This window comes from Macrosteles quadrilineatus, unplaced genomic scaffold (genome assembly GCF_028750875.1).
Source record: "Macrosteles quadrilineatus isolate MER2022 unplaced genomic scaffold, UCM_ALF_1.0 Scaffold_1__1_contigs__length_201487025, whole genome shotgun sequence".
Classification (NCBI taxonomy): domain Eukaryota; kingdom Metazoa; phylum Arthropoda; class Insecta; order Hemiptera; family Cicadellidae; genus Macrosteles; species Macrosteles quadrilineatus.
Genome location: NW_026542594.1, coordinates 57989972 through 58016009, shown reverse-complemented (window position 1 = coordinate 58016009; position 26038 = coordinate 57989972). Strand labels below are relative to the sequence as shown.

The 26038-nt window shown below is 38.4% G+C and overlaps 1 protein-coding gene across 4 annotated transcripts in view; it reads right to left on the bottom strand.

The window, feature by feature from the left end:
• Positions 1 to 293: 293 nt before the first annotated feature.
• The window catches only part of LOC128983203 (uncharacterized), a 108997-nt gene continuing 83252 nt past the window's right edge, over positions 294 to 26038 (bottom strand). The window contains exons 10-12 of one of the 4 annotated variants that reach the window (XM_054402406.1): positions 16506 to 16654; positions 12908 to 13015; positions 294 to 411 (exon numbers count right to left, since the gene is read on the bottom strand). In XM_054402406.1, the coding sequence (XP_054258381.1) occupies positions 340 to 411; positions 12908 to 13015; positions 16506 to 16654 (329 nt within the window). In that variant the 3' untranslated portion in view covers positions 294 to 339. Of the gene's footprint in view, positions 412 to 6374; positions 6505 to 12907; positions 13016 to 16505; positions 16655 to 26038 lie in introns of those variants that run through there. The other 3 variants (XM_054402407.1, XM_054402408.1, XM_054402409.1) reach the window with 3 other exon arrangements.

The window sequence follows — 26038 nt, the reverse complement described above, 5'->3', positions numbered from 1 at the left end:
TACTTGTCATTTGAAAATTTTGAGCTACCTCCTACCCCCGCTACCCCTAAGGGCAAAATTTTCAAAATTTACCATAATTATTGTAGCCCCTCATATCTAAGAAGGTTGCCGCAAACCGATTTCAAATATCTCAAATGGTTAAAAAGTTAAGGGGGGGTGCAAGTTACTTTTCAGCCACCCTGTATAAGTCTGTGCAGTTGGATTGTTTCCAAGTCAGTCTTTATACTTACTTATAGGAAAAATAGTCTAAAATGTTTGACTTAGATTAAAGGATGAAGGTTATATTTCAGGGACCAGATTAATTCACAGTTTTAATGATACAAAAAAATATTTATGGTTTTAAAGGCTAGATATGACAAAGACACTGTTGGAAAGGTTGACTTCTCCTTTAAGCACTCGTTTTTGCAGGTTCTGAAAACAAAATTAATTGTGTTACTATCTATGATCTAAAATGTCTACAGTTAACACTTCTTTAATTAATTAAACTAACTCACAGGGCTGGTGCAAGGACTATGCGGCCACATGAGGCGCTGCTAGAGAAAGGGTGCTGACAGGCATGCAGGGCCAAGTTTGCAAGGTATTGTCTATCTATCTATGGTATTGTCAACATTTGTTAAGGCCTTTTGTTAAACAGTGTTTTGGTGCTAAAAAAGGTTTATATATTACTATGGGCTCACTTTTTTGAAATATAAAAGCACAGAGAAGTAAGGTACAGAGGACTTCAAATTCAAATATACAAGCATGGCTTTGCTAAGTTTACAAAACTTGTCGGCGAGGACCAATAGATAACAAAAAATGACAAACTTTACAGATTTTTTTATCTTTTCTTTAGTTTTGTTTTCTGAACATTCAATGATACACTTAAGTGGTGTCTAAGCACACCTACTGGTGTCTTGGGCAAAGTCCTGCACCGCACCCCTTGTTTTCATGTACTACAACTCTCTTGGTGGAGGAAGACCCTGTGGGATAGGAATATCTGCACAGTACTTGCCGTCAGGCTCTTCCTTGCTTTTCAATATATTTCCAGCACAAAATACCAGAGCTGAAAGCGCATGGTCGTCTCATAAGCGTGTTGCCTCTGTAACTTACTCTCTGTGATAAAAGGAACAGCCTATTTTGGTCATACGCTTCTCTCGGGGAAAGGCAATCTTCACCGTTAGCTATAAGTCGCCATCATTTTAGAGTTGGTGCCCTTTAGTTTCAGTGAAAATTCCACCCCCAAAGATCAGATAGCTCTTTTGGGTATTTAAAACAATGCCCTATCTTGTTTTGGGGCCTTTTTATGGACAAACGTGACCACCTACACCGGTGTAGGGTGTCATACTTTCTACATCTACGCCCCTTAAGACGCAACCGCCCTTTTTGGGAATAAGCTCTTTTTGAAGCCTCTTTTGATTCTATTATGATTCTAGTTTATACTATTCATCACTTTTTAAAATCAATTTTACCTTAATTTTATAAACAATGATGTAATGCTTCTATATATTTGTGTTTTTTTTATGTTACTTTGGATACTTAATGTGGAAATAAACTGATTTGATTTGATTTGTCTTAAGAATAAACAGCTCACATCTCCTTCCTTCCAAATTTGCTGCCGTGAAATATTTGCATGGTTCTGTAGCCTTCAGATCTGACTCCAAAGGACTATATCATCTTGCTAAGGCCTACCGCACACGAGAGACTTTTTGTCGGCCGACTATTTAGTCGTAGTCGGGAGTCAAAGTCGGCCCCATAGTGGTAAATCTGAGTGCGCACGCCGACCGCAACAAGACAGTCGGCAGACTGTCTTCAGACTGTCGGGGAGGTTTGGTGCTGACCGATTTTCCCGCCGACTGCTCCCCGACTCAACTGTCGGGTCTTATTGATAAAGGCATGGAGATAAGTTAGAACGCGCACACTGACGACTAAAAAGTCTGCCAGTCTGAATGTTGTGTGCGCGCTACGCAGGTCGCAAACAGTCAAGTGCGTTGTTATTAAGTGCATTATGGCTTCTACAACGATAAGTGCAAGTGTTTTGCGAGATGATAAGGTAGATAAACTTATCGATGAAGTGGAGGCACGGCCCCCTCTTTATAAAAAATCTTTAAAAGAGTATTCGGACATTATATTAAAGAAAAAGTTGTGGGAAGAAGTATGTGAAGCCGTGGTGGACAACTGGGGTACACTGCAAACAAAGGAAAAGGCAAATGAAGGTAAGCTTTTATTAATAACGTGGTTTATTACCAAACTATTTGCAAAGTAATTTACATTAAATCTATTATGCAAGAAAGTCCATAACTTCTTCGTGTAACGGTATGCTTTACTATGTGCTCTATTTATGATGGAAATTATAAACAACTGTTGTAATTCAAATATGTCAAAATCCGATACTTGCCCACAACTCCAAAACTTGTTAATGAGTGAAAATTTAAAAACGTACGTTTTCATGTCCCTGGCCTTTTACTTCGTAGATACTGGATTTGTAGTTTATTATTATGTGTTTTAATATTTTTTGGGACGGGGGTAACATGTTACACACATTTATTTGGTTTTAAATAGGTTCTAGGTATTTTTTTCGTATTTTTAAAGTCTCGAAATTCACGACCATGACGTGTCCCTAGGGTACATTTTCCAACTTTCACGCTGTTTTTAGACTAATTACTCATGCCGAAATATATAAAGCCATATTTTTATGCCATCAATGGTTATTAAACTTACAAAAAAGGAGCATATTATAATTTTATTGTCATTGCAAACTGACTACCATGACAAAATAAGTCTGTCCCTCGATTTGGCGTCACGACCATTTGGGAAAAATTTTCAACTTTGGAGCACGACAGTGGCAAGCCTGGCGTCGATGGAGTCAGTTTGTTTTAGAGACTAGTTCGGGGTGTACGTCAGGATTGTAGTGCCGGTCGTTTCGAGTTGAAAGGAGGAATTACAAGATTAATAAAGGAAAGATTGTGTTTTTTTGTAATTTTGGTGTGTCCATGACCGTACGTAGTCATTCGATGAAGTAGACATGGTGTTAATTTTTGTTTATAAGATATTTCAATTGCTAGATTAACCTAGAAGTCCACTTTGTATCCTCGAACATGAGGTGCAGGGCTACCGCCAGAACAGAGCCAAATAACACGTAATTTCACGACCAAAGTTTCACGACCATCGCGGGTTTTTTCACGACCAATCCAGCCTTTTGGATTATAGTGTGTTTGGTCGTGACAATAACTTAAATATAATTGTAATTTGAACAGTTTAGTTCAATTGAAACACTTATTTTTATTATAACTAACAGTATAATTAAAGGATTGTTTAGAAAGATTTAGATTATTTCAGAAAATTCACGACCGTACCGCTTGTCCCTGACCATCACGTTTATGATTTCTATCATAAAAATTTCAAAAATTAAAATATCGTCATATTTCAATGTTTTATACACAAAAGAAGCACCCCTCTATACAAACATAACGATTTTTCGGGTCTCAGGTAAGTTTTTTTTGGAGTTATACAAACTTAAAAAGATTTTATTGGCTTTTTTTCAATTTTTTTATTTTTTTTATTTTTTTCTAGAAAGACCAAATATACCAAAAGCTCAGTGACCTTTTTATTGTATAATGGTCATAAAAGTAAATTAGTTTATAGCAAAACATAGTTATAAAAATAATATTAACTATTTTTAATATTCATTTAAACGTCTGTTATGGTCGTGACAGGATTTTGTGTTTTTCCACTAAAGATGCTCATTTAAAAAAAAAATACCAAAGATATTGCGTTACCATGGGCATTTTATGAAACTTCAAATGTTAATGAAATAAAAATAATATTAAAAGTTTTGAAAAAAGGGGAAAAAAATTTGCAAAGTGCTTTTCCTGAAAACGTACGTTTTTAAATTTTCACTCTAATATCAACATTAAAGTGTACAAAACGTAGTTTTTCAATGTCAGAGAACTTTGTGTAGTTTTTAGCGAATTTCCCATATAGGGAATAAGCTATTACCGTAGTACTCATGGTAAGACCTGGACGTGGGACCGATTTTTTTTTTATTTGATGTCCCTAGAGGCTAAAAACACCATCCGTTCAAATTCATATATAGGCCTATATATGTGTCCGTCAGCAAGATAACTCGAGCAAAAATGATCCGATTTTGATGAAATTTGGTACAAACGTCTAAACGTACGTTTATTCGAACGAGTTCGCGATCCAGCATGATCGGACCATGGAAACGGGGGTTTACGGGGGGTTTTATGGGGTAAAAATAGGTTTTTCCCATTTTTGACCCAAAAAACTTAAAATTTAGCAATTTCTTTCCTAACCATTTTGTAGAGCTTAAAAATCAAATAATTTAGTACATTGAAGCGTTGTTATGCGCCTAATGGTTACGGAGAAAATTCAAAAAAATTGTAAATTTAAAATTCCCATGTTATTCTTATTGAGAATAAGTCAACTGTTGTAGTTTGCTTGTTTGTGAACATATTTTGATCAAATTTGGAAAATGTTTTTATTTCTTACTAACTATTCACATTAAAAAAAAAAAAACAGTTTTACCCTCCCTGATGCAGCAAACCTAAGTACTTGTTAAACTAATTCTATTTAAATTAAGAATAAATGTTATATTTTTAAGTAGACATTTCAGTGTAAATCCAATCAGTCTAATGGATATTCGCTTAGTCTTCATGTTTGCTGCGGCGGGGGTATTTTTTGTTTTAGGACGCTAGGCACGAGCCCGGGATTGTTTTTCACATATTACTTCAGACTGAGGCTAGACCTAGGGGTTGAGGCATTATCTCATAGATAAAATACATTAGTGATTTGGCGGGATTTGAACCCGGGACCTTACGAACCGAAGTCCCTAGCTCTTAACACTAGACCCGCCCGCTCCCCCTCTAGTACTTTGTACTGTAGAATTGAATTATTTCCAGGAATTTGTGACGGTTTTCTTGTCGGTCTTATCTTATCTGGCTGGGAGATAAAACGGTTCGCTGTAGTGAATAATTTTGCCACCTTGGTAATAAATCACTGTTGACATTGTCGCAACGATAAGATAACGATAAATTTTAGTTCAGTTACTTAAATACGAAAAACAGAGTTGTGTATACGTAACGGATTTTAACCCTAAAATCAAATATGTAGAATTCAACTATTCGATAGTGTTTATGTTGGACATGTGAAACATCAATTTCAAAAGTCACTACAAAATACAATTATAAAGTATTTTACAAATTACAATTACAAAATACAATTACAAAATTCAAATTACTAAATATTTACAATACTTATTTCTTGTGGAAAAGAGGCCTACTGTATTTGTAACAAAGTAATAATTACATATTTATTAACACTACAGTTTTTCCCCCCGTACTATTTATTTATACTTGCACGCTTTTAAAAGTATACTTTATCTTTACACTGTATGAATAATATAAGCGATAAGATACTTTTGTATTCAAAATCATTTTTTAAATAAGAGTGCTTACTATTGTTTCCTGTTGCAAAACTTAGTTGGGAATTTGAAACATACATTATTCCACGAGTTTATATATTGACTTATTGTTTCTTAAAAGTACCTACATGAATTTCTAAAAAAGAAACACCTGAAACTTGTTTTATTAGAACTAGAGGGGTTTCCCTCGTGTACTTTACACTTTGCTGTATTGCCATGGCACAGCTCCTTGAGGTGAAGTGAAGTATCCTGCAAAGTAATCCCTCATGTTAATTGCACTTACGCTTCCACGAACTGCTGGTCCTGTTGAAATAGTTTGTAAAGGACACTCGTACAGGGTGTCCTGGAACTGGATTCCGTCTTTTTGTCTGACATAATTGTGAAGTACACAGCAGGCCTTTATAATTGAATCACAAAACTTGAATCCTACGTCAATAGGCCGAAAGAAAATTTGCCATTTGCTTGCTAATATGCCAAAAGCACATTCTACCATTCGTCGTGCCCTAGTGTGTCTGTAATTAAATATCCTTTTCACGACGTTTAGATTCTTCTTAGGGAATGGCCTTAAAATTCTTGTTGAGAGACCAAAGGCTTCATCTCCAACAACTACGAAGGGCATTGGTTGACCGTCTATATCATTAGGCAATCCTTTACTGGGTGGAATGTTCAGTTCATCATTTTCTAGTTTTATTCCCATGGTAGACGTTTTGAAAATGCTGGGATCGGCTGCAGACCCATATGATCCAATGTCTACAAAAATAAACCTGTAATCTGCATCCACCCATGCCATTAGTACCACAGAAAAAAACTTCTTGTAATTGAAGCAAGAAGAGCCGGTATGTGCGGGGCATTTCACTCGGATATGTTTCCCGTCAATCGCACCAACTACATTGGGGAAATTTGTCCGATTGTAAAATTCATCAGCCATTTGTATCCACTCTTCTTCTGTTTTACCTCCCATGAATAGGGGCTGTAAAATGACCCATAAGCTGTCGCATGTACTTCGTACAATATTCCTCAAAGTTGACGGTGAAAGCACGTACTCGAATGACAGGGAATTAAAGCTGTTTCCCGTGGCCAGGTACCTAGAAAAAATAAACAATATCAGCAAACTGAAACATACTTTCTCTCGTTTAGCGCAAAATAAATTAATGAAATTGCCTAAAATAGTTGTTTTCAGAAATATCTACCCAACACGGAAGTCTAAACAAAGTACTGTGTAGTTTTATTTGTACATATTTGTTGCAGGTACTAATATTAAGAAGAGGTGGGATAGTCTGAGACCCTGCTTCGCAAGAGAGCTACGAGCCCAAACCAACACAAAGTCTGGACAGGCAGCTAGCAAACGCAGAAAATATGTATACTTTGACAGACTTTTGTTTTTGTTACCGGAAGTAGAGCAAAGACAAACGGTATGTAATCTAGGTCCTGCAGCAAATCATGATGAATGCAACGAAGTGACAGTGGACATTGATGAACAGGACGATGTCACAGTACAAGACATCGAAGATATCGAAGAAGACAATGGAAATAAAGGTGGTTGTCAAAAAATTAGCGGCAAAAAAACAGTTAAAAAAGCAACTTACGAAGAACAACTCCTACATGTGCTGAGGACGAAACAAAACGAGGTAAACGACGAGGAAACAAATTTTGCCTTGTCTTTAGTTCCTACATTGAAGACACTGCCGGAAGCCAACAAAATTCAATGTAGGATTGAAATTTTGAACGTCTTACAAAGATTCAAGTATGGCAATACCGGGTTTTATCCTACAGCTGGTCAATACCCACCGTCTTTTCCTACCAACCAACAGTTTGCTTCTGATCAAATCAACCTAAAATTTTCGCAATCACTACCAAAACACAAGTGCGTTTCCTCCGTCATTCCAAAGCTATGAAAATTTGACAGGATTACCAACTTTCTCATCTGAACCAACAAATTCAAGAGTACTGACAACTCTTCAACCAGTACAGCGTAGCAATCAACCGATTCCACCGGACAATGCGAAATATCCGCAAGTATCATCGTGTACATCAGGGTCCAATCAGTCAGTGACATCGTATTTTTCATCTTATGGAGAAAAAGGATCTGGTGAAGGAGCAGATGATAACTCTACATTTTAGATTTGATGAAGCGTTTTTCTATAAGAAGGATTAATTTTGTTATTTTATTACGTTTGCCATATAAAACTTTGTTTTTGACAATTTCTAATATGAGAAGCTCTGCGATTTAGGAAAAGTGAACAGAAACATAGTGTTACGTTTTTATTTAAGTACGAACTATTTTGATTCTTATTAAGTTTGTCACAAAAATGTTTGTTATAATTACAATTACGTTATTTACAATTACTCATTTGAGGAGTAACAACAGCCCTGTGATTTTTGAGAAATGAACAGTGACATTGTGTTTTACTCTAAGTATGTTATTATTTGTTAAATTTATTATTATTTAAAAATTTATAAAAAAAAATTTAAAAAAAAATTAAAAAATTAAAAATTAATTCAAAATTAAAATTTAAAAAAATAAAATTTATTTATTATTTGTTAAATTTGTTGTGTTGTTTGTTGTTAAATTGGTTTGTTATTATTTGTTTTAAAACTATTGTTTAGGATAGTTCGACACTAAAGGAGCCTTGATATTTGTTGTGAGGTTGAAAGAAATAAGTATTAGACTACAGTACCAACCATACGATATGTTTTCCTTTAAGTAAGATAGGCCTCATTGTGTTTGTATTAACGTTTTGATTTTTATTGTTTTTATTAAACGATTGAATTTGAATTGTGGAATTGTTTGACAGTCAATTATCAATTATTTAAGATGGGGACGACACTATGTGTGTATTTTAACCGAAATATGAGTGAAGGATGAGTGTAGGATAAGTGGCGCGATCTTGTAGTCCTGTTAGTGACTACGGCCGACATGTTCCTTAGAGCTTAGGTAGCTACGTACAGTTTAGAGTGGAATAAATATCCACAATTCGTGACCTCATAGTACAGTAGCTGGATTACAGGACGACGCAGTTAATTCGTCTCTTACAAATAGTAGTTTTTATCAAAAGGAAAAAAGTGGTTGTTTCTTGCGCAATCGTGTTTTACAGTGACGGACCTTGTACAGGGGGGGGGGGCTACCGGAGGGTTTTGGAGCACCCCCCGAATAAGGTAGGGGGATCCGGGGGCTCTCCCCCGGGAAAATTTATAATTTTTATAGCCGTTTGGTGACTTTCTAAAACCATTTTTAAAACCTAAAACCGTGGCCAATATTGTCCATAAACTCCCATTTTACCTGTTGTTTGTCATGAGCAAATATTTAAAAAATTAACTATGACGATTTCATTAATGAATTTCAAAACACACTGTAGACTACGGGCTATATCCTCCTTAAAAACATCAGAAAAATTATTAAATTAAATATAACTAGTTGCCCTGCCCGTGCTTCGCTACGGGGTGAGAATGCAGAAAAGAATAATTCGGTTTTACTTTAAGATACTATAATATACTATGAGAAACAGTTACAACACACTTACCAGGAAACATATAGGCAAAGGTTCAATCCTGCTTAGTGATTATTTAAATTAAGCAATTTTAAGCAGCTTAATGTACTGTATTACAGTACTATCATTTTATATAGTGTATATAATTTATAATATATGCAAAACTATAATTCATTGATCACATGGCACCAAGAAACAACTTTCCTTGTAAACAAAATAAATTAAATAGCAGAACAGCATTTCTGACAACAGCTGGAGTTTCATAACAATATATTTGTTTCCCATGTTAATCTTATGGAGAAATACAAAACTTTAAAGGGCTCCAGGGCCTCACTTTCTAATTATTTCCCTAAAAAGAAAGTTTCCTGCACAACTTCACGTTACGCTCTTTCCAATGACACCAAGAACATGTCAATCGGTTCAGTAGTTTCGGAGGAGTAATTGTCACAAAAAACCTGCTTGCGTATTAAATAAGTATAGATTGTTATTAACAGAGTTTACAACGTGCATTAATATTAAATTTACATTAATTTTACTGTGTTTAAATTAGAAAAATGATAAGTTTACGAAATATCAGATAATGTTTTAAGTTTGAGCCCCTAAATGGGTCACTTTCGTGACTAGTAGTGAAATATAATAATAAGATTATAGCGCACTGACAAAAATACAGCTGATTTTTGTAGCGGAAAAGTTTATGGGTTTATTACAGATCTTAAAACAATGGGTTTTTGTGCAGTGACAAAAAATGTATCGTTTCATTAAATTATTACACTGTAATACATAAGTCTTACCTGAGTGTCACCAACAGTCGTTCTTCAGCTGGTACTGACATCCTCATATTTGTATTTTGGCGGGTTATTACTGGACACATTAGTAGTAACAATTGGTCAAAACTATCAACACTCATTCGTGAGTACATGAAAAATTTTTCTGGATATTTTCTTAAATCCGTGTATAATAGGTAAAATTGGCCTTTCAAAATCCTCGGACTGTATATTGGATGGACCCAATATTTTCTTTTACGTTTCCTAGCACGGAATCTCATTAGTAACGCACATACGACCGCGGTTTCTGTCACATCCATCCTTTAACACTCTCGATAGACGACTAAACAGTCGTGGCGTGTGCGCACCCATAGTCAACGACCAAACAGTCTTGACGACTTTTCAGTTGTGCACCCAACTCCAGCCAGACAGTCGGCAGACAGTCGGCCGACAAAAAGTCTCTCGTGTGCGGTAGGCCTAAGCAATCACAAAAATGTTACAGATGGAGGTTGTTTTGTAGCTACAGGATGGCAGTGTGTCATTGCCCAAGTTCAACGGTAAAGTAGCAAACTTGTAGCGTTTGTTAACTGACGGTGGTGTAATGTTGGAGATGAACGTTATGTAATGACGGTGGTTGATGATGTGATATGGTACTGTGAGACTAATTTAAGCGTGCCGATTCTGCTACCAAATTATTTATATGAAAGACGTGTTGCGGACCAGAGGACGGAGATCTTTTACCCAGATCTTACCAGGATCTTTTACCAGGGCCGGATCTAGACAATTTTTGAGTGGGGGCAAACTAAAATTTGCCGCCCCTCCCCCCCCCTTCACCCACAGCAACAAATCCCTCACAAATTAAACAAAAATGGAATAGGTAAAGTGGAATAGGTAGATATAACGAATTCCTTGATATAACGAATTTTTTTTAATCCCCTAGAACTCTCCATAAGACACAATGTATATTTTACCTCTACATAACGAACAAACTATAACAACGACCTTGATTTTAACGAATTTTTCGTGATTTCGGCTAAAATAAGACACCTCAATATAACAAATTTATCATTGTCAGAACCTCTACATTGCGAATTTAACCTCTGCATAACGAATTGTCTACGTCTTTCCCTCGATATAACAAATCCCCCACCCAATTATTGTTTTGGGAAAATCTGTTTCTTTATCAAATGAAATGGAAAGGTCACGTCATCGCTTGCGCTAACATTCGTCAGCTCCGTTTTACATCTTTGTCTGCTGTCTCTGCTCGCGCTATGTTGCAACTGAGAACTGATTTTATTCACTGAGGACTGATGACGACGTAATGTTTAGTAAGCTGTGATTGGGCGATATGGGATAACTATGGTGAATTGTACAATTTTTTTGATAAAGAAAACCCTAAGAAAGAATATAAAAACAAAACCAAAGAGAAAGAATAACAACATCGCTATTTTAACATTCCTTTTACGAGTATTTTTACTATCCTTAAGTTGGCTATGATTATACACTTTTATTATGACTTATCTAATAATTTATTGTTTTCAATACGATTTGTTTCAACTAGCATTAGCAACACCAATGCTATAGTTAATGTATATTACAGTAGAATCCCGCAAACTCGGCGTAATGTGGACTGGAAGGATGCCGAGTTTGTGAAATGCCAGGTTATCAGGAACTAGGCTTAAAAATAAGGACAATATAATTTTTAAGCTCTTTAACCTCCTTTTTTTATATTACAAGTCAGTATTTAGTCATCAGATATAGTACAAAATATCCTTGGTACGAGTTGTGAATGATTTTACTTGAGCTGGCTTGAGTCCATGTTTAACTCGGACTCAAAATATTACTAAATTTCTGAGCCAGGTGATGGCCGAGTTATCCAGACTGCCGGGTTATCGAGTGCCGAGTTTGTGGGACTCTACTTGACATTCCTCTGTTGTGATAAATCAGTACTGTACTGTAAGTAGCCTACCGGCCTATCGCGAGCAGTAGCTTACAAAACTTTCTACTGTTTTGTTTTGTTCTTATGACTACGCAATACAGTGTTTGGCTAGGTTTTAGGAGGGTTAGAACAAGCTGTGATTTTAAACTGTGAGTTTTTAACCTGTACAAGGTCAATGCCATTGTCATGATTGCGCAATATTCAAGATCCCTCCCCTTTATTATGCCGGATAATTTAGGTTCTACTGTACAATGTAAACACTGTACTGTAAAGTATTGTAGCCCATGCTACTTTAATTTTACTGTATTTTAATGAGGTCAAGTCCCGACCTATATTGATCGACGCTGGTTCTGAACCTCGACTTAGCGAAATTCCTGCAAACCTAACCTCTATATAACGAATGACGGCAGTGAGGCAGGGCGGCATGGCGCCTTGACAGGGATGGCGATCAGCTGAAATTATAAACAAACTTTGCTGTGCTGCTAACTATGCTATTAGGGCTCTCAGTGTTTTCTACTCCGTTGCAATTTATATTGATTTCTATTGCAAAATTATTGTTTGTTTATTACGTTATGCAGTTTTGAAATTACCTAATTGACGTTCCTTATGACGTTCGGCTCATTAAAAACTTTTACAAACTGTATTAAACAAATTTTCTGCAACCAGAAATTTGCCGCCCCTCAACCCTGCCGCCCGGGGCAACCGCCCCCTCTGCCCCCCCCTTGTTCCGGCCCTGCCGGAAGCTTGCATAGCCAGCTTTGATTTATGCTAATACAACTAATTTACTAAAACTATCCTTCCAAAACTTGTGACCTAGAAAATGACTATTAATGAAATAATTGGTTGGTGAATGAACTACTTAAATCAGAAATAACTATGAATTTACTGAGAAGAACTATGGAATCTTCTGGGGAAAACGTGTTACCCCAATCATGTTGAAAATGGTCCGAGGCTGAAGGCCTCGAACCGTAACTGTTTAATACCTATGTTTCCAATGTCGGGGCGACCCTTGTAGGACTCCCCCTTGGTTTGCCAACTAGCCTGACATACTAATCTAATATCTAGTATATGTAATTATTCTAGGGACTTAGCAATTTAGGTAGGTTTCTAGACGATCAATTTTCAGAGTGAGGTTCTAGACAGGGTCTGGGACAAAGTGGGAAGAGAATTGGAAAATTAGGTGGGGGAAAGGTGTTCGCTTGCTCGCGGTGGGCTGACGAGCTCGCCATGCTGCCCTGCCACGCGAAGTGCTGACACTATAAGAAACATAGCGTGCCGCTATGCGTCATAAACTTACATTATCTAGATTCCATCCTAGATCAACCTTTAAAATCCCAGACTTCAAGGTAACATTGGAATCATCGTGGTTATCTCCCCCAATCACAGCAATGTTGTAGTTATCTCCCTCAAACAACAAAACATGGGATTGTTTATCTTGATCACAAAAATCATTGTAGTTATCTTAAGCGAACCAAATTTGTGTGAGACTACTACTAGAGAGGGGACAAACGGCAATTTGTAATGTATTTGATTAGTCATCATTAAAAATTAAAAATTTTCCGGAGACAAAATCTATTTAAAATTCAGTGGCTTAGTGACTAGATCTCAAAAACGGCTTCAACGATATCCTTCAAATGTTGTAAATAATTTATCTCTGGCCAAGAAAAAGCTAATTACGTAAACAATTTAAAGTCTGAAATTCTTAACAGTAGTAAGTTTATGGGTTACTACTTTGGCAACGAAATAACAACAAAAATCATAGACATCAACTAAAAAATTGTAAACAAAAGAAAATTACAAAAATTACAAAAGAAAATTGCTGTCGCATATATACGGCAGCTGGTCACATTAAAAAAGACTGTCACAAATTTGTGTCGGTGTCCAATGTTATTAAAAAGCTTATAATTAAATAATTATAATAATTATAAATAATAATAAATTAATTAATTAAGTTTAATTAATTCATTAAATAATTAAGCTTATTATTAAAGCTTTCTAACGGTCTGTTTGAAGGCCCTGAATTCTCTGCAGCGGTCTACAGGGATGTCTGTCGCATATGTGCTTCACTTGGTCTGTGGATATGTTGATTGGTGACGTCATATGATAGTTGGCAAAACAGATTTTTACTTTGCCACATCACTGGCCCGCGGTCTGCGTGTACTGTAAACCAAGTGACACCCGGTCTATGTGTGATATTAAAATTTATACCTCGGGCCGAGGCAATGACTTTAGCATCGCAAAAATATGATGATCAGTAGTGAAGGTTTTAAACAAAAGAGGTTTAAATTTATGACTGGAGGACAGTGAGATGCTATCCTTACACTGGAGTTAGCGTGTAATAGTAAACTTCGATCCTCCTGGTACTAGGTAATGAAGGAAAACCGCTAGGTTTGATTTCAGGGGATAAGCAAATGAATCAGCTGGGAATTCTGAACTTAAAATTTTGAAAAGTTTGTAAACTAATTTACAATTTTTTTTGTGATTTTTTTTAATTTTATGGCTTAAATCTAAAGCCAATAATTCGCATATCTGCACACCTAGATAGAGTTCTATATGAAACCTTATTGGGAACTAAGTTATGGGAATTAAGTTAAGCAACATATTCAATTTAAATAGATATATACAAAATGCTTATGTTTACTTTTAATTGTAAAATCTTTGTTCAATGTTATATACAGGGTGATTGGTACTCAGTGTGACAAAAATTTTTTGGTGTAAGTACAAAGTAAATTAAGTGTGATGATGCATATAAAAGGTTCCAAGACTAAAAATTAGCTTCTCAAAAAATCATTTTATGATTCTCAAAAATAACTATGTTTTTAAATTTAATACAGCAATTTATCAATTACCTGTATATGGATTTGAGTAGATAATGTCATTTTCGTGTTCTACATTAAATTTTGAATAAGAAAAATAGAAAATGACGGGGGATCAGTTGTAAAAACTCCATTGTCCATAGATTCAAAGATAAAAATTAATAAAAATTTAAAAAAAACATTGGTCTATTGCATTTGTTCACACCCTGTATACAAAATACCCCCGCCGCAGCAAACCTGCAGACTAAGCGAATTTCCATTTGACTGATTGGATTTACACTGAAATGTCTACTTAAAAATATAACATTTATATTCCCGATTTAAATAGAATTAGTTTAACAAGTACTTAGGTTTGCTGCATCAGGGAGGGTAAAACTGTTTTTTTTTTTTGTAAAATGTTAATAATTAGTAAGAAATAAAAACATTTTCCAAATTTGATCAAAATATATTCATAAACAAGAAAACTACAACAGTTTACTTATTCTCCATAAGAATAACATGGGAATTTTTAATTTACAATTTTTTGGAATTTTCTCCGTAGCCATTAGGCGCATAATAACGCTTCAATATACTAAATTATTTGTTTTTTTAAGCTCTACAAAATGGTTTGGAAAGAAATTGCTAAATTTTATGTTTTTTGAGTCAAAAATGGGAAAACCCTATTTTTACCCCATAAAACCCCCCGTAAACCCCCGTTCCCATGATCCGATCATGCTGGATCGCGAACTCGTTCGAATAAACGTAGGTTTACACGTTTGTACCAAATTTCATCAAAATCGGGTACTACGGTAATAGCTTATTCCTTATATGGGAAATTCGCTAAAAGTGTCCGAATATGGTAAAAACTGTGCCATTTTATGAGATTTCCAACCATATACTACACCATTGAGCTTTACGTCTGCTTATGTACGTTTTAGTGGTTTGAAGACTACAAAACATGATGTCTTTAACATTTAAAACATAAAATGTCGGCATGTATTAAGCAAAAGTTGTATTTTTATTTCAGCTTGAACAGTAAAAACAGTAAAAAAGTTCCCTGTTATCTGGTATTCAAACCACTAAAACAAACAAAAGAATATCTAAACCTCAATTAGTGTAGCATATGTTTGGAAAGCTTATAAAATGGCACAGTTTTAACATATTCAGACACTTTCTTGTATACAGGGTGTGAAAAAATTCAATAGACCAATGTTTTTTAAATTTTTATAAAACATCTTAATTTTTATCTTTGAATCCATTTACAATGGAGTTTTTATAACTGATCCCCCGTCATTTTCTATTTTTCTTATTCAAAATTTAATGTAGGACACGAAAATGGCATTATCTACTCAAATCCATTTACAAGTAATTGATAAATTGCTGTATTAAGTTTAAAAACATAGTTGTTTTTGAAAAAAAAAAAATAATTCTTTGGAAAGCTAATTTTTAGACTTGGAACCTTTTATACGCATCATCACACTGCATTTACTTTGTACTTACACAATAAAAAAATTGTCACACTGAGTAGGTACCAATCACCCTGTATTTTTTTTATCTAATTAATTTATTTATTGAGTATAATACATTGGAGAGTTATTAACTATTTTTGAATAAGGAGTTTCATATGGATAGGTAGGTTATATATTGGTGGAGCTCCAAAAATTTGTTCAGGACAAACACCTTGCACCGGCCCTGCTAACTCATATAAATTGTTTCAAAGAAACATTTCTATACAATAGTTTTTGTACTACAACACAACACTAACTATTTTTATTTAATTAATAAAGGCTAGGCTGTACAAATTTAATTTTAACACTTTCTAAATAGAAAAGACTGTACACAACATTTTAAAAATTTAACCATAGTCTTTCTCTTTCACTATGTCGTGCAACTGCATCTTTTATTTCTTAAAAATTTTAAAAAACCGATCAAAGATACCAGTTCAAAATTTAGTAGGTACTCAATAGTTAAAAATTACTATGTTTCCTTTGAAATATAATTTTCCAAGGTTTCACTATGCACCAATCTCTTTTTGAAGTGGCCAGTTTTTTTTTTCACTTTTACAAAATTAAATGTATATAATTAAATATGGAAATATACCTTCTTGAATACTTCAGCCATAAGTCTGTTTGTTCGGTAATTCTCCTTCTTTTTAGTATCCTGTAGTTTTTCTTGAACTTCTGATAATTGTCTGTACTTTTTTTCCGTCATTTGGCGCATTTTGTGCTGACTAAATACTCTTCGTAATTCTAAAATCACAACACAGACACCTAAATCAGTTGATAAAGCTGTTAGTTTTTTTAATTATTTAACATACATTCAAAATAAAATTAGAGGTCTGCGGTTCAGAAAATTTAAGGTCCATAGTTTTGTATCGGTTATTGCAGGGGTGCCCACAAGGGGGGGGGGGGGGGCTGTGACGCAGACTGTCAGAATGTCATTGAAATTCTTGGGGGGGGGGGTTGCAAAAAAATCAAATGGGGGGGGGGTGGCTAAAGTTAATTGCAACAGTGTTCAACGTGACAACAATCAAAGATATATTATGAAATCACCAGATAGAAAGCAGATTAATATTGTAATTGATTAATATTGACAATACTGTACTTATATTATTGAATTCAATTAGTTAAAATAGTATTTTAGGAAGTTATTGTAGGAAGTTATTATTCAAGATTAGCAAGACGTGAGATCTAAGAGGGAGGGCACGAAATGGCTCAACTGCTGTGATAGATAAAGATAACGCGTGGTACAGACACAGCTACACCGCGACTCAGCATAGAACGATTTGTTGACATAAAGCTCGTTAAAATACAATCGAGTAGCATAGGCTACAATACTTACAAAGGACTTATAGGGAGGGGGGTAATTAAAAATATGGTTAATCCAATATAGTATAAAAACAGATGACAAACCCATTAAAACGCTGTAAACAACCATTAACGTCATGATTTGCATTTTTATAAACGAAATTCAATATTGCACAATCATTATTATTGTGCAATAATGACATTTTAAATCATTTATCTTGTTCAGTTGTACAAACGGCAATGTTTAAAATTATAGCTAAGTCAAACTCAACTAATAACTAGCCAAACACTGCATTGCTATAAACAACGTAAATATTACACCATAGGAAGTGTTATAAGCTACTGCTCATGATATACAGATAGGCTACCGGTATAGGTGCTGTATCATAGCATAGGAATTGATAGATAAGTAATAAAAAAGTGAAAAATTGTATTTAGAGATAATAAAAACACTCTGATAAAAGAATGTAACGAGAACAATCTTGTTATTCTTTTTCTTTGATCTTCTGTTCTTTATTAGGTTTCTCTTCAATTCATACACAAAGTCAACAAGTCGCCATAGGCCTACTCATTGCCCAATCACAGCCTTACTAAAGTTACCATGGTTACTAATCACTCAATCACAGTTTACTAAGCATTATCGTCACGTCATCATTCCCCAGCTGTTGTAGGCCTATCTGAAATCTGTTGTAACATACCACACAGCAGACAGAAGTGTAAAACGGAGCAGACGATTGTTGGCACAAGTGTTGTTTCCATTTCATTTTCATCGAAGGAGCTGTGATGTTTCCAAAGGGAGGGAGAGGGGGTTGTTATATCAAGAAAAAGACGCTGACAATTCGTTAAGCAGAGTTTACGAACGCTATAAATATATTGTGCTATAGATATTGTGGACATTCTGGCAATAAAAATCCTTAAATTGAGGTGACTTATAAAACTCTAATTTTATTTAGGCCTATATAGAAAGATAAGTTTTCCAGTGCTGTACAACACTGATTCACGGTCTTTTCCCGGTAATCAAAATTCAAGTACAACTTGATACACTCAGAATCTCCGGTTCCCGACCTGGATGATGGGTAGTTATTTAGTTTACAGTTACAGTTACTTATTTTATTAGTACGTGATAAATCAAACCCGTTATGTAAGCCAAAGCCACACGGTTATTAATCTCACTTGATTTTGTATTTGCTTACTAAAGTGATCGGAAATGGTTACAAACGTGATCGGAAATGGTTAGGGCCTACACAGTATTCGTAAACAACATTTATGTAAACATATCAGTGACAGCTAGAAAAAGGAATATTTATCAAAACAGCTGTTCGTAATTTCATATATGACGTGTTCTCTTAACAGATTATTAGTATTTCATAAATGACGTATGTAGTAAACGTGGAGAAAAAAATTGAAAAATCGCACAAAATTGCGTTTTTGGTTGTCTGGTATTTTATTTCCAAAATAGTGAGGTCATATTTTAATGGCTAAGGACACTCTCGCCAATCCTGTGAATACAATTAAACCATTAGAATCATAATCGGTACTCTAGTTTTCTTTAGAGTAGGCTGCGCCGTTTTCTTTGTATGCCTTCTGGGCCGTGACAGACGGACATAAATTGAAATAAGACATGTTTCAACTTCTTCAATGTATAAAACGTAAAAATAACCCAAAATATGTATAATTCTAATCAATGTACAGACAATACTATAACTTTATTTATATAGGTTAAAAGTTTTACAAATAATGCTGGGCGGGGGAATGACGTTTCTGATTTGTTGGGGGGGGGGGGGTGCGTCATGGGTCTAGAGGGGGATGGGCACCCCTGGTTATTGATACAAAATCGGTAAGGTACGCGGTTACCAATATTTCGGCAGTTTTCTTCTGAGCATTGTATTTCAACCATTATTTTAAATTTTGATACATTGACATTATCTACAGTATGAATATACGTATATTGTATAGTAAACAATATTCATGGGTTTTATAAAAATAACCTAACATTATTAAAATATCTTACTTCTAATAGGATTATGCCAAGAAATTCTAGAAGCTACGATTTGACATGATAACTGTAATCCTTATATATAATTTTGTAAGACAAAATATTTACCAGAAAATTGTGGACGTCTGGTAAGTCGCAGAAAAGTGGGAGGGGTTTTAAATTAATGGTCTTGACCCCCAGGGACTCGGGAAAAATAGCAGAATTCCCATAAAGTTACCAGAAAACGAGGTATAACGTAAAATGTTCTCCATAAGAAGCCATTTACTGCTGATTTTTATTTACATCAATACAGCTGATCGTGATTTATCATCAAACTAGTAAGCAATACTAGGTGGCGTTCGCAGAGGCATCCACAAAATTGAGCGGAGTCATCAACGGTCCATATTATATTGTTTTTGTCATACTGCAGTAAAAACAGTAGTTTTTAATGCATGCGTTGCGGGTCTATAGTAGCATTTTTACTCTTTGGGGAGTACAAATAATTTTTACCCTCTATGGAGTAAAAAATCAGCTGTTGTCAACTCAGTTGTAAATTTCTATTGTAAATGATTGCATGTATCAAAAATATGTATCGATTCGTGCTTCGTAAAAATTTTAACCTACAGTCTACAGTCTCTTCCCATAGCATTTTAGCATTGCAGTTACATTAATCCATTCCCAAACTCAACACTGCTCACCTTTACTACTTCCTTCACCACCCCCTACTTCGTGGACCTGTTTCCATCTCTTTCCATAGCATTTTAGGACTGCAGATACATTAATGTAATTGCCAAAGACAGTTCCCACACTCTGCACTGCAAGCCTTACTACTTCCTTCACCATTTCCTACCTCATAGAACTGTTTCCTTCCCTTCTCATAGCATTTAAGTATTAGATACATTTATCTAACTGCTTAAACGGTTCCCCCACTCTGCACTGCCAGCCTTTACTACTTCCTTCACCACTTCCTACTAAGTACGTCGTGGGGCCTGTTTCCTTCCCTTCCCTTCTCATAGCATTTAAGGATTGAAGATACATTAATCTAACGGCCACAGACGGATCTTACACTATGCTCATACTTTACTACTTCCTAAGCCACTTCCTACATCGTGGACCTGTTTTCATCACTTTCCATAGCATTTTAGTATTTTAGATACGTTAATCTAATTGCCACAAACATTCCCCACACTCCGCACTGCTAGCCTTTACTACTTCTATCACCATTTTCTATGACGTGGGCATGGTTCCATCCCTTCTCATAGGATTTCAGCATTGCAGATACATTAATCTAACTGCTACAAACGGTTTCCAGTTCCCACACTCCACACTGCTCGCCTTACTACTTCCTTCACCTCTTCTTACGTTGCAGACCTGTTTCCCTCTCTTCCCATATAATTTTAGGATTGTAGATACCTTAATCTAATAGCCATAAACAGTTCCCACACTCCGGACAGCTCGCCTTGACTACTTCCTTCACCACGTCCTACGTCTCATACCTGTTTCCCTCCTTTCCCATAGCATTTTCGGATTGCAGATCCCTTAATTTAATCGTCATAAACAGTTTCCACACTCCGGACTGCTCGCATTTACTTCCTTCACCACTTACTACGTCACGGACCTGTTTCCCTCCTTCCCCATAGCATTTTAGGATTGCAGATACCTTAATCTAATCGTCATAAAAAGTTCCCACACTCCGGACTGCTCACCTTTACTACTTCCTTCACCACTTCCAACGTCACGGACCTATTTCCCTCCTTTCCCATAGCATTTTAGGATTGCAGATACCTTAATCTAATCGTCATAAACAGTTCCCACACTCCAGACAGCTCGCCTTGACCACTTCCTTCACCACTTCCTACATCGCGGACCTGTTTCCCTCCTTCCCCATAGCATTTTAGGAATGCAGATACCTTAATCTAATCGTCATAAAAAGTTCCCACACTCCAGACTGCTCACCTTTACTACTTCCTTCACCACTTCCAACGTCACGGACCTATTGCCCTCCTTTCCCATAGCATTTTAGGATTGCAGATACCTTAATCTAATCGTCATAAACAGTTCCCACACTCCAGACAGCTCGCCTTGACCACTTCCTTCACCACTTCCTACATCGCGGACCTGTTTTCCTCCCTTCCCATAGCATTTTAGGATTGTAGATACCATAATCTAATCATCATAAAAAGTTCCCACACTCCGGACTGCTCGCCTTTACTACTTCCTTCACCACTTCCTACGTCACGGATCTGTTTCCCTCTCTTCCCATAGCATTTTAAGATTGTAGATACCTAAATCTAATCGTCATAAACAGATCCCAAACTCCGAACAACTCGCCTTTACTACTTCCTTCACCACTTCCTACATCGCGGACCTGTTTCCCTCCTTCCCCATAGCATTTTAGGAATGCAGATACCTTAATCTAATCGTCATAAAAAGTTCGCACACTCCGGACTGCTCACCTTTACTACTTCCTTCACCACTTCCTACATCGCGGACCTGTTTCCCTCCTTTCCCATAGCATTTTAGGATTGCAGATACCTTAATCTAATCGTCATAAACAGTTCCCACACTCCAGACAGCTCGCCTTGACCACTTCCTACATCGCGGACCTGTTTTCCTCCCTTCCCATAGCATTTTAGGATTGTAGATACCATAATCTAATCATCATAAAAAGTTCCCACACTCCGGACTGCTCGCCTTTACTACTTCCTTCACCACTTCCTACGTCACGGATCTGTTTCCCTCTCTTCCCATAGCATTTTAAGATTGTAGATACCTAAATCTAATCGTCATAAACAGATCCCAAACTCTGAACAACTCGCCTTTACTACTTCCTTCACCACTTCCTACATCGCGGACCTGTTTCCCTCCCTTCCCATAGCATCATAGGATTGCAAATACCTTAATCTAATGGTCATAAACAGATCCCACACTCCCGGACAGCTCGTCTTTACTAATTCCTTCATCACTTCCTACGTCTTGGACCTGTTTCACTTCCTACGTCTTGGACCTGTTTCACTTCCTACGTCCCGGACCTATTTCCTTCTCTTCCAATAGCATTTTAGGATTGCAGATACCTTAATCTAATCGTAATAAACAGTTTCCACACTCAAGACAGCTCGCCTTGACTACTTTCTTCTCCACTTCCTACATCGCGGACCTGTTTCCCTCCCTCCCCATAGCCTTTTTGGATTGTAGATACATTAATCTAACCGTCATAAACAGTTCCCACACACCAGACAGCTCGCCTTGACTACTTCCTTCACCACTTCCTACATCGCGGACCTGTTTTCCTCCCTCCCCATAGCCTTTTTGGATTGTAGATACATTAATCTAATCGTCATAAACAGTTCCCACACTCCAGACAGCTCGCCTTGACTACTTCCTTTACCACTTCCTACGTCATGGACCTGTTTCCTCCCCTTTCCATAGCATCATAGGATTGCAAATACCTTAATCTAAAGGTCATAAACAGATCCCATACCCCTAACAGCTCACCTTTACTACTTCCTTCACCACTTCCTACGTCACGGACCTGTTTCCTTCTCTTCCAATAGCATTTTAGGATTGCAGATACCTTAATCTAATCGTCATAAACAGTTCCCACGCTCCAGACAGCTCGCCTTGACTACTTCCTACGTCACGGACCTCAAGCTAGTGTCGTCATTTGATTATATTTATGATCCATACCATTTCTGTTCTAATATCTGTGGAATAATGCTATCAGCTATTTCCCTATCTACTGCATTCAAAAGTCAACAGTTGATCATATGTCTTTGTTTATGTGTCAAATACTGCTTCCATAAGGATTACATTGAAACTTTGAGACCCAGTGGGGCGGATTCCTGAGAGACTTTTTTAACGCCATATAGATGTTGGCACTCACCGATATGGTCTTTATCACCATGCAAAATTTGAAAACGATTGATTCAGCCGTCTGGGAGGAGTTTGCGTATTACGAAATGCACAAGAGTCGACGTATAAGAGCTTCGCTCGCTCCGCTCAATGAATATGGGATTACTTATTTACCAGTCAGTTCTGCCATGTACTATATAAAACCAGGGATCACGTTACCTATAATAATTAAGACTTTTTAGTTACGTTATAGAATGTGGAAATAAATTATTTTACTGTGAAACTTTTCAAATGTGTGTATTTTTAACGTTTGACATAAAATAACCACATTGACTAAATAATTAACGATTCAAGAGTAAATGGAAAACTTCTGCTTTGTTTTTATTCCTAAACATATGTTCTGGATTTATTCTACACTTTCTTTATTTTAAATTTGAGATTTATTGTAGTGTTTAATCAATATTTTGTATGAAGTGGAATAACCTCAATGGCTACTCTTAGAAAATAACCTGGGAATAAAGATGGAATAGGTTTGTACAGGAAATATAATTTGCTAATTAAGTAATTACTATGACAAGTTCCAATGGGAATTTCCAAAATTCCAATCAGGGAATTCTTTTTTATCACCATTAACCACAAGACAAAAGATATCTTAATATAACCCAGTATTTATTCACAAACAATTATATATTGGTTACCTTTAGCAGAGTTAAACCTATTTAGAGATTCCAATGATTTATTGAAAATAATAGGGATGGACGGGATTGAATTTTTAGTTCGGGACGGGACGGGATTTTTATTTCCTTCCCGATTTTCGGGACGGGACGGGACGGGATTATTTTTATATGCATAAAAAGAAAGTACTGTATTGCAGTTACCAAAAAAGACATACGAAATCAATTTTTACCATTTGTGGCACTGATCTATAAAAACCAAAAAATGGGTAACAATTTACAGGTACCTATAGAAACTTGTGACTCGCGGGTCACGGGGTGATCGTCTGTATGACTCACGGTCACGGCGCGATCGTCGTCATGACTCGCGGTCACGGCGCGATCGTCGGTATGACTCGCGGTCACGGCTCGATCGTCAGAATGACTCCGCGGTCACGGCGCGATCGTCGTCATGACTCGCGGTCACGGCGCGGTCGTCGTCATGACTCGCGGTCACGGCGCGGTCGACGTCATGACTCGCGCCCACGTCGTCATGACTCGCGGTCACGGCGCGGTCGTCGGTATGACTCGCGGTCACGGCGCGATCGTCGGTATGACTCGCGGTCACGGCGCGATCGTCGGTATGACTCCGCGGTCACGGCGCGATCGTCGTCATGACTCGCGGTCACGGCGCGATCGTCGTCATGACTCGCGGTCACGGCGCGATCGTCGGTATGACTCGCGGTCACGGCGCGATCGTCGGTATGACTCCGCGGTCACGGGGTTATCGTCGGTATGACTCGCGGTCACGGCGCGGTCGTCGGTATGACTCCGCGGTCACGGCGCGATCGTCGTCATGACTCGCGGTCACGGCGCGGTCGTCGTCATGACTCGCGGTCACGGCGCGGTCGTCGGTATGACTCGCGGTCACGGCGCGATCGTCGGTATGACTCCGCGGTCACGGGGTGATCGTCTGTATGACTCACGGTCACGGCGCGGTCGACGTCATGACTCGCGGTCACGGCGCGATCGTCGTCATGACTCGCGGTCACGGCGCGGTCGTCGTCATGACTCGCGGTCACGGCGCGGTCGACGTCATGACTCGCGCCCACGTCGTCATGACTCGCGGTCACGGCGCGGTCGTCGGTATGACTCGCGGTCACGGCGCGATCGTCGGTATGACTCGCGGTCACGGCGCGATCGTCGGTATGACTCCGCGGTCACGGCGCGATCGTCGTCATGACTCGCGGTCACGGCGCGATCGTCGTCATGACTCGCGGTCACGGCGCGATCGTCGGTATGACTCGCGGTCACGGCGCGATCGTCGGTATGACTCCGCGGTCACGGGGTTATCGTCGGTATGACTCGCGGTCACGGCGCGGTCGTCGGTATGACTCCGCGGTCACGGCGCGATCGTCGTCATGACTCGCGGTCACGGCGCGGTCGTCGTCATGACTCGCGGTCACGGCGCGGTCGACGTCATGACTCGCGGTCACGGCGCGATCGTCGTCATGACTCGCGGTCACGGCGCGGTCGTCGGTATGACTCGCGGTCACGGCGCGATCGTCGGTATGACTCCGCGGTCACGGGGTGATCGTCTGTATGACTCACGGTCACGGCGCGATCGTCGTCATGACTCGCGGTCACGGCGCGATCGTCGGTATGACTCGCGGTCACGGCGCGATCGTCGGTATGACTCCGCGGTCACGGGGTTATCGTCGGTATGACTCGCGGTCACGGCATGATCGTCGGTATGACTCGCGATCACGGCTCGATCGTCAGAATGACTCCGCGGTCACGGCGCGATCGTCGTCATGACTCGCGGCCGTCGTCGTCATGACTCGCGGTCACGGCGCGATCGTCGGTAAGACTCCGCGGTCACGGGGTTATCGTCGGTATGACTCGCGGTCACGGCATGATCGTCGGTATGACTCGCGATCACGGCTCGATCGTCAGCATGACTCCATGGTCACGGCGCGATCGTCGGTAGGACTCCACGGTCACGTCGTGATCGTCCGTAGGACTCCGCGGTCACGGCGCGATCGTCGGTATGACTCGCGGTCACGGCGCGATCGTCGGTAGGACTCCGCGGTCACGGCGCGATCGTCGGTATGACTCGCGGTCACGGCGCGATCGGCGGTATGACTCGCGGTCACGGCGCGATCGTCGGTAGGACTCCGCGGTCACAGGGCGATCGTCGGTAGGCTATGACTCGCGGTCACGGCGTGATCGTCGGTATGACTCTGCGGTCACAGCCCGATCGTCGTTATGACTCCGCGGTCACGTCGTAATCGTCGAAATGACTTCGTCTCCTGCGTTCGCGGACCTATCGCTCACAGTAACGGC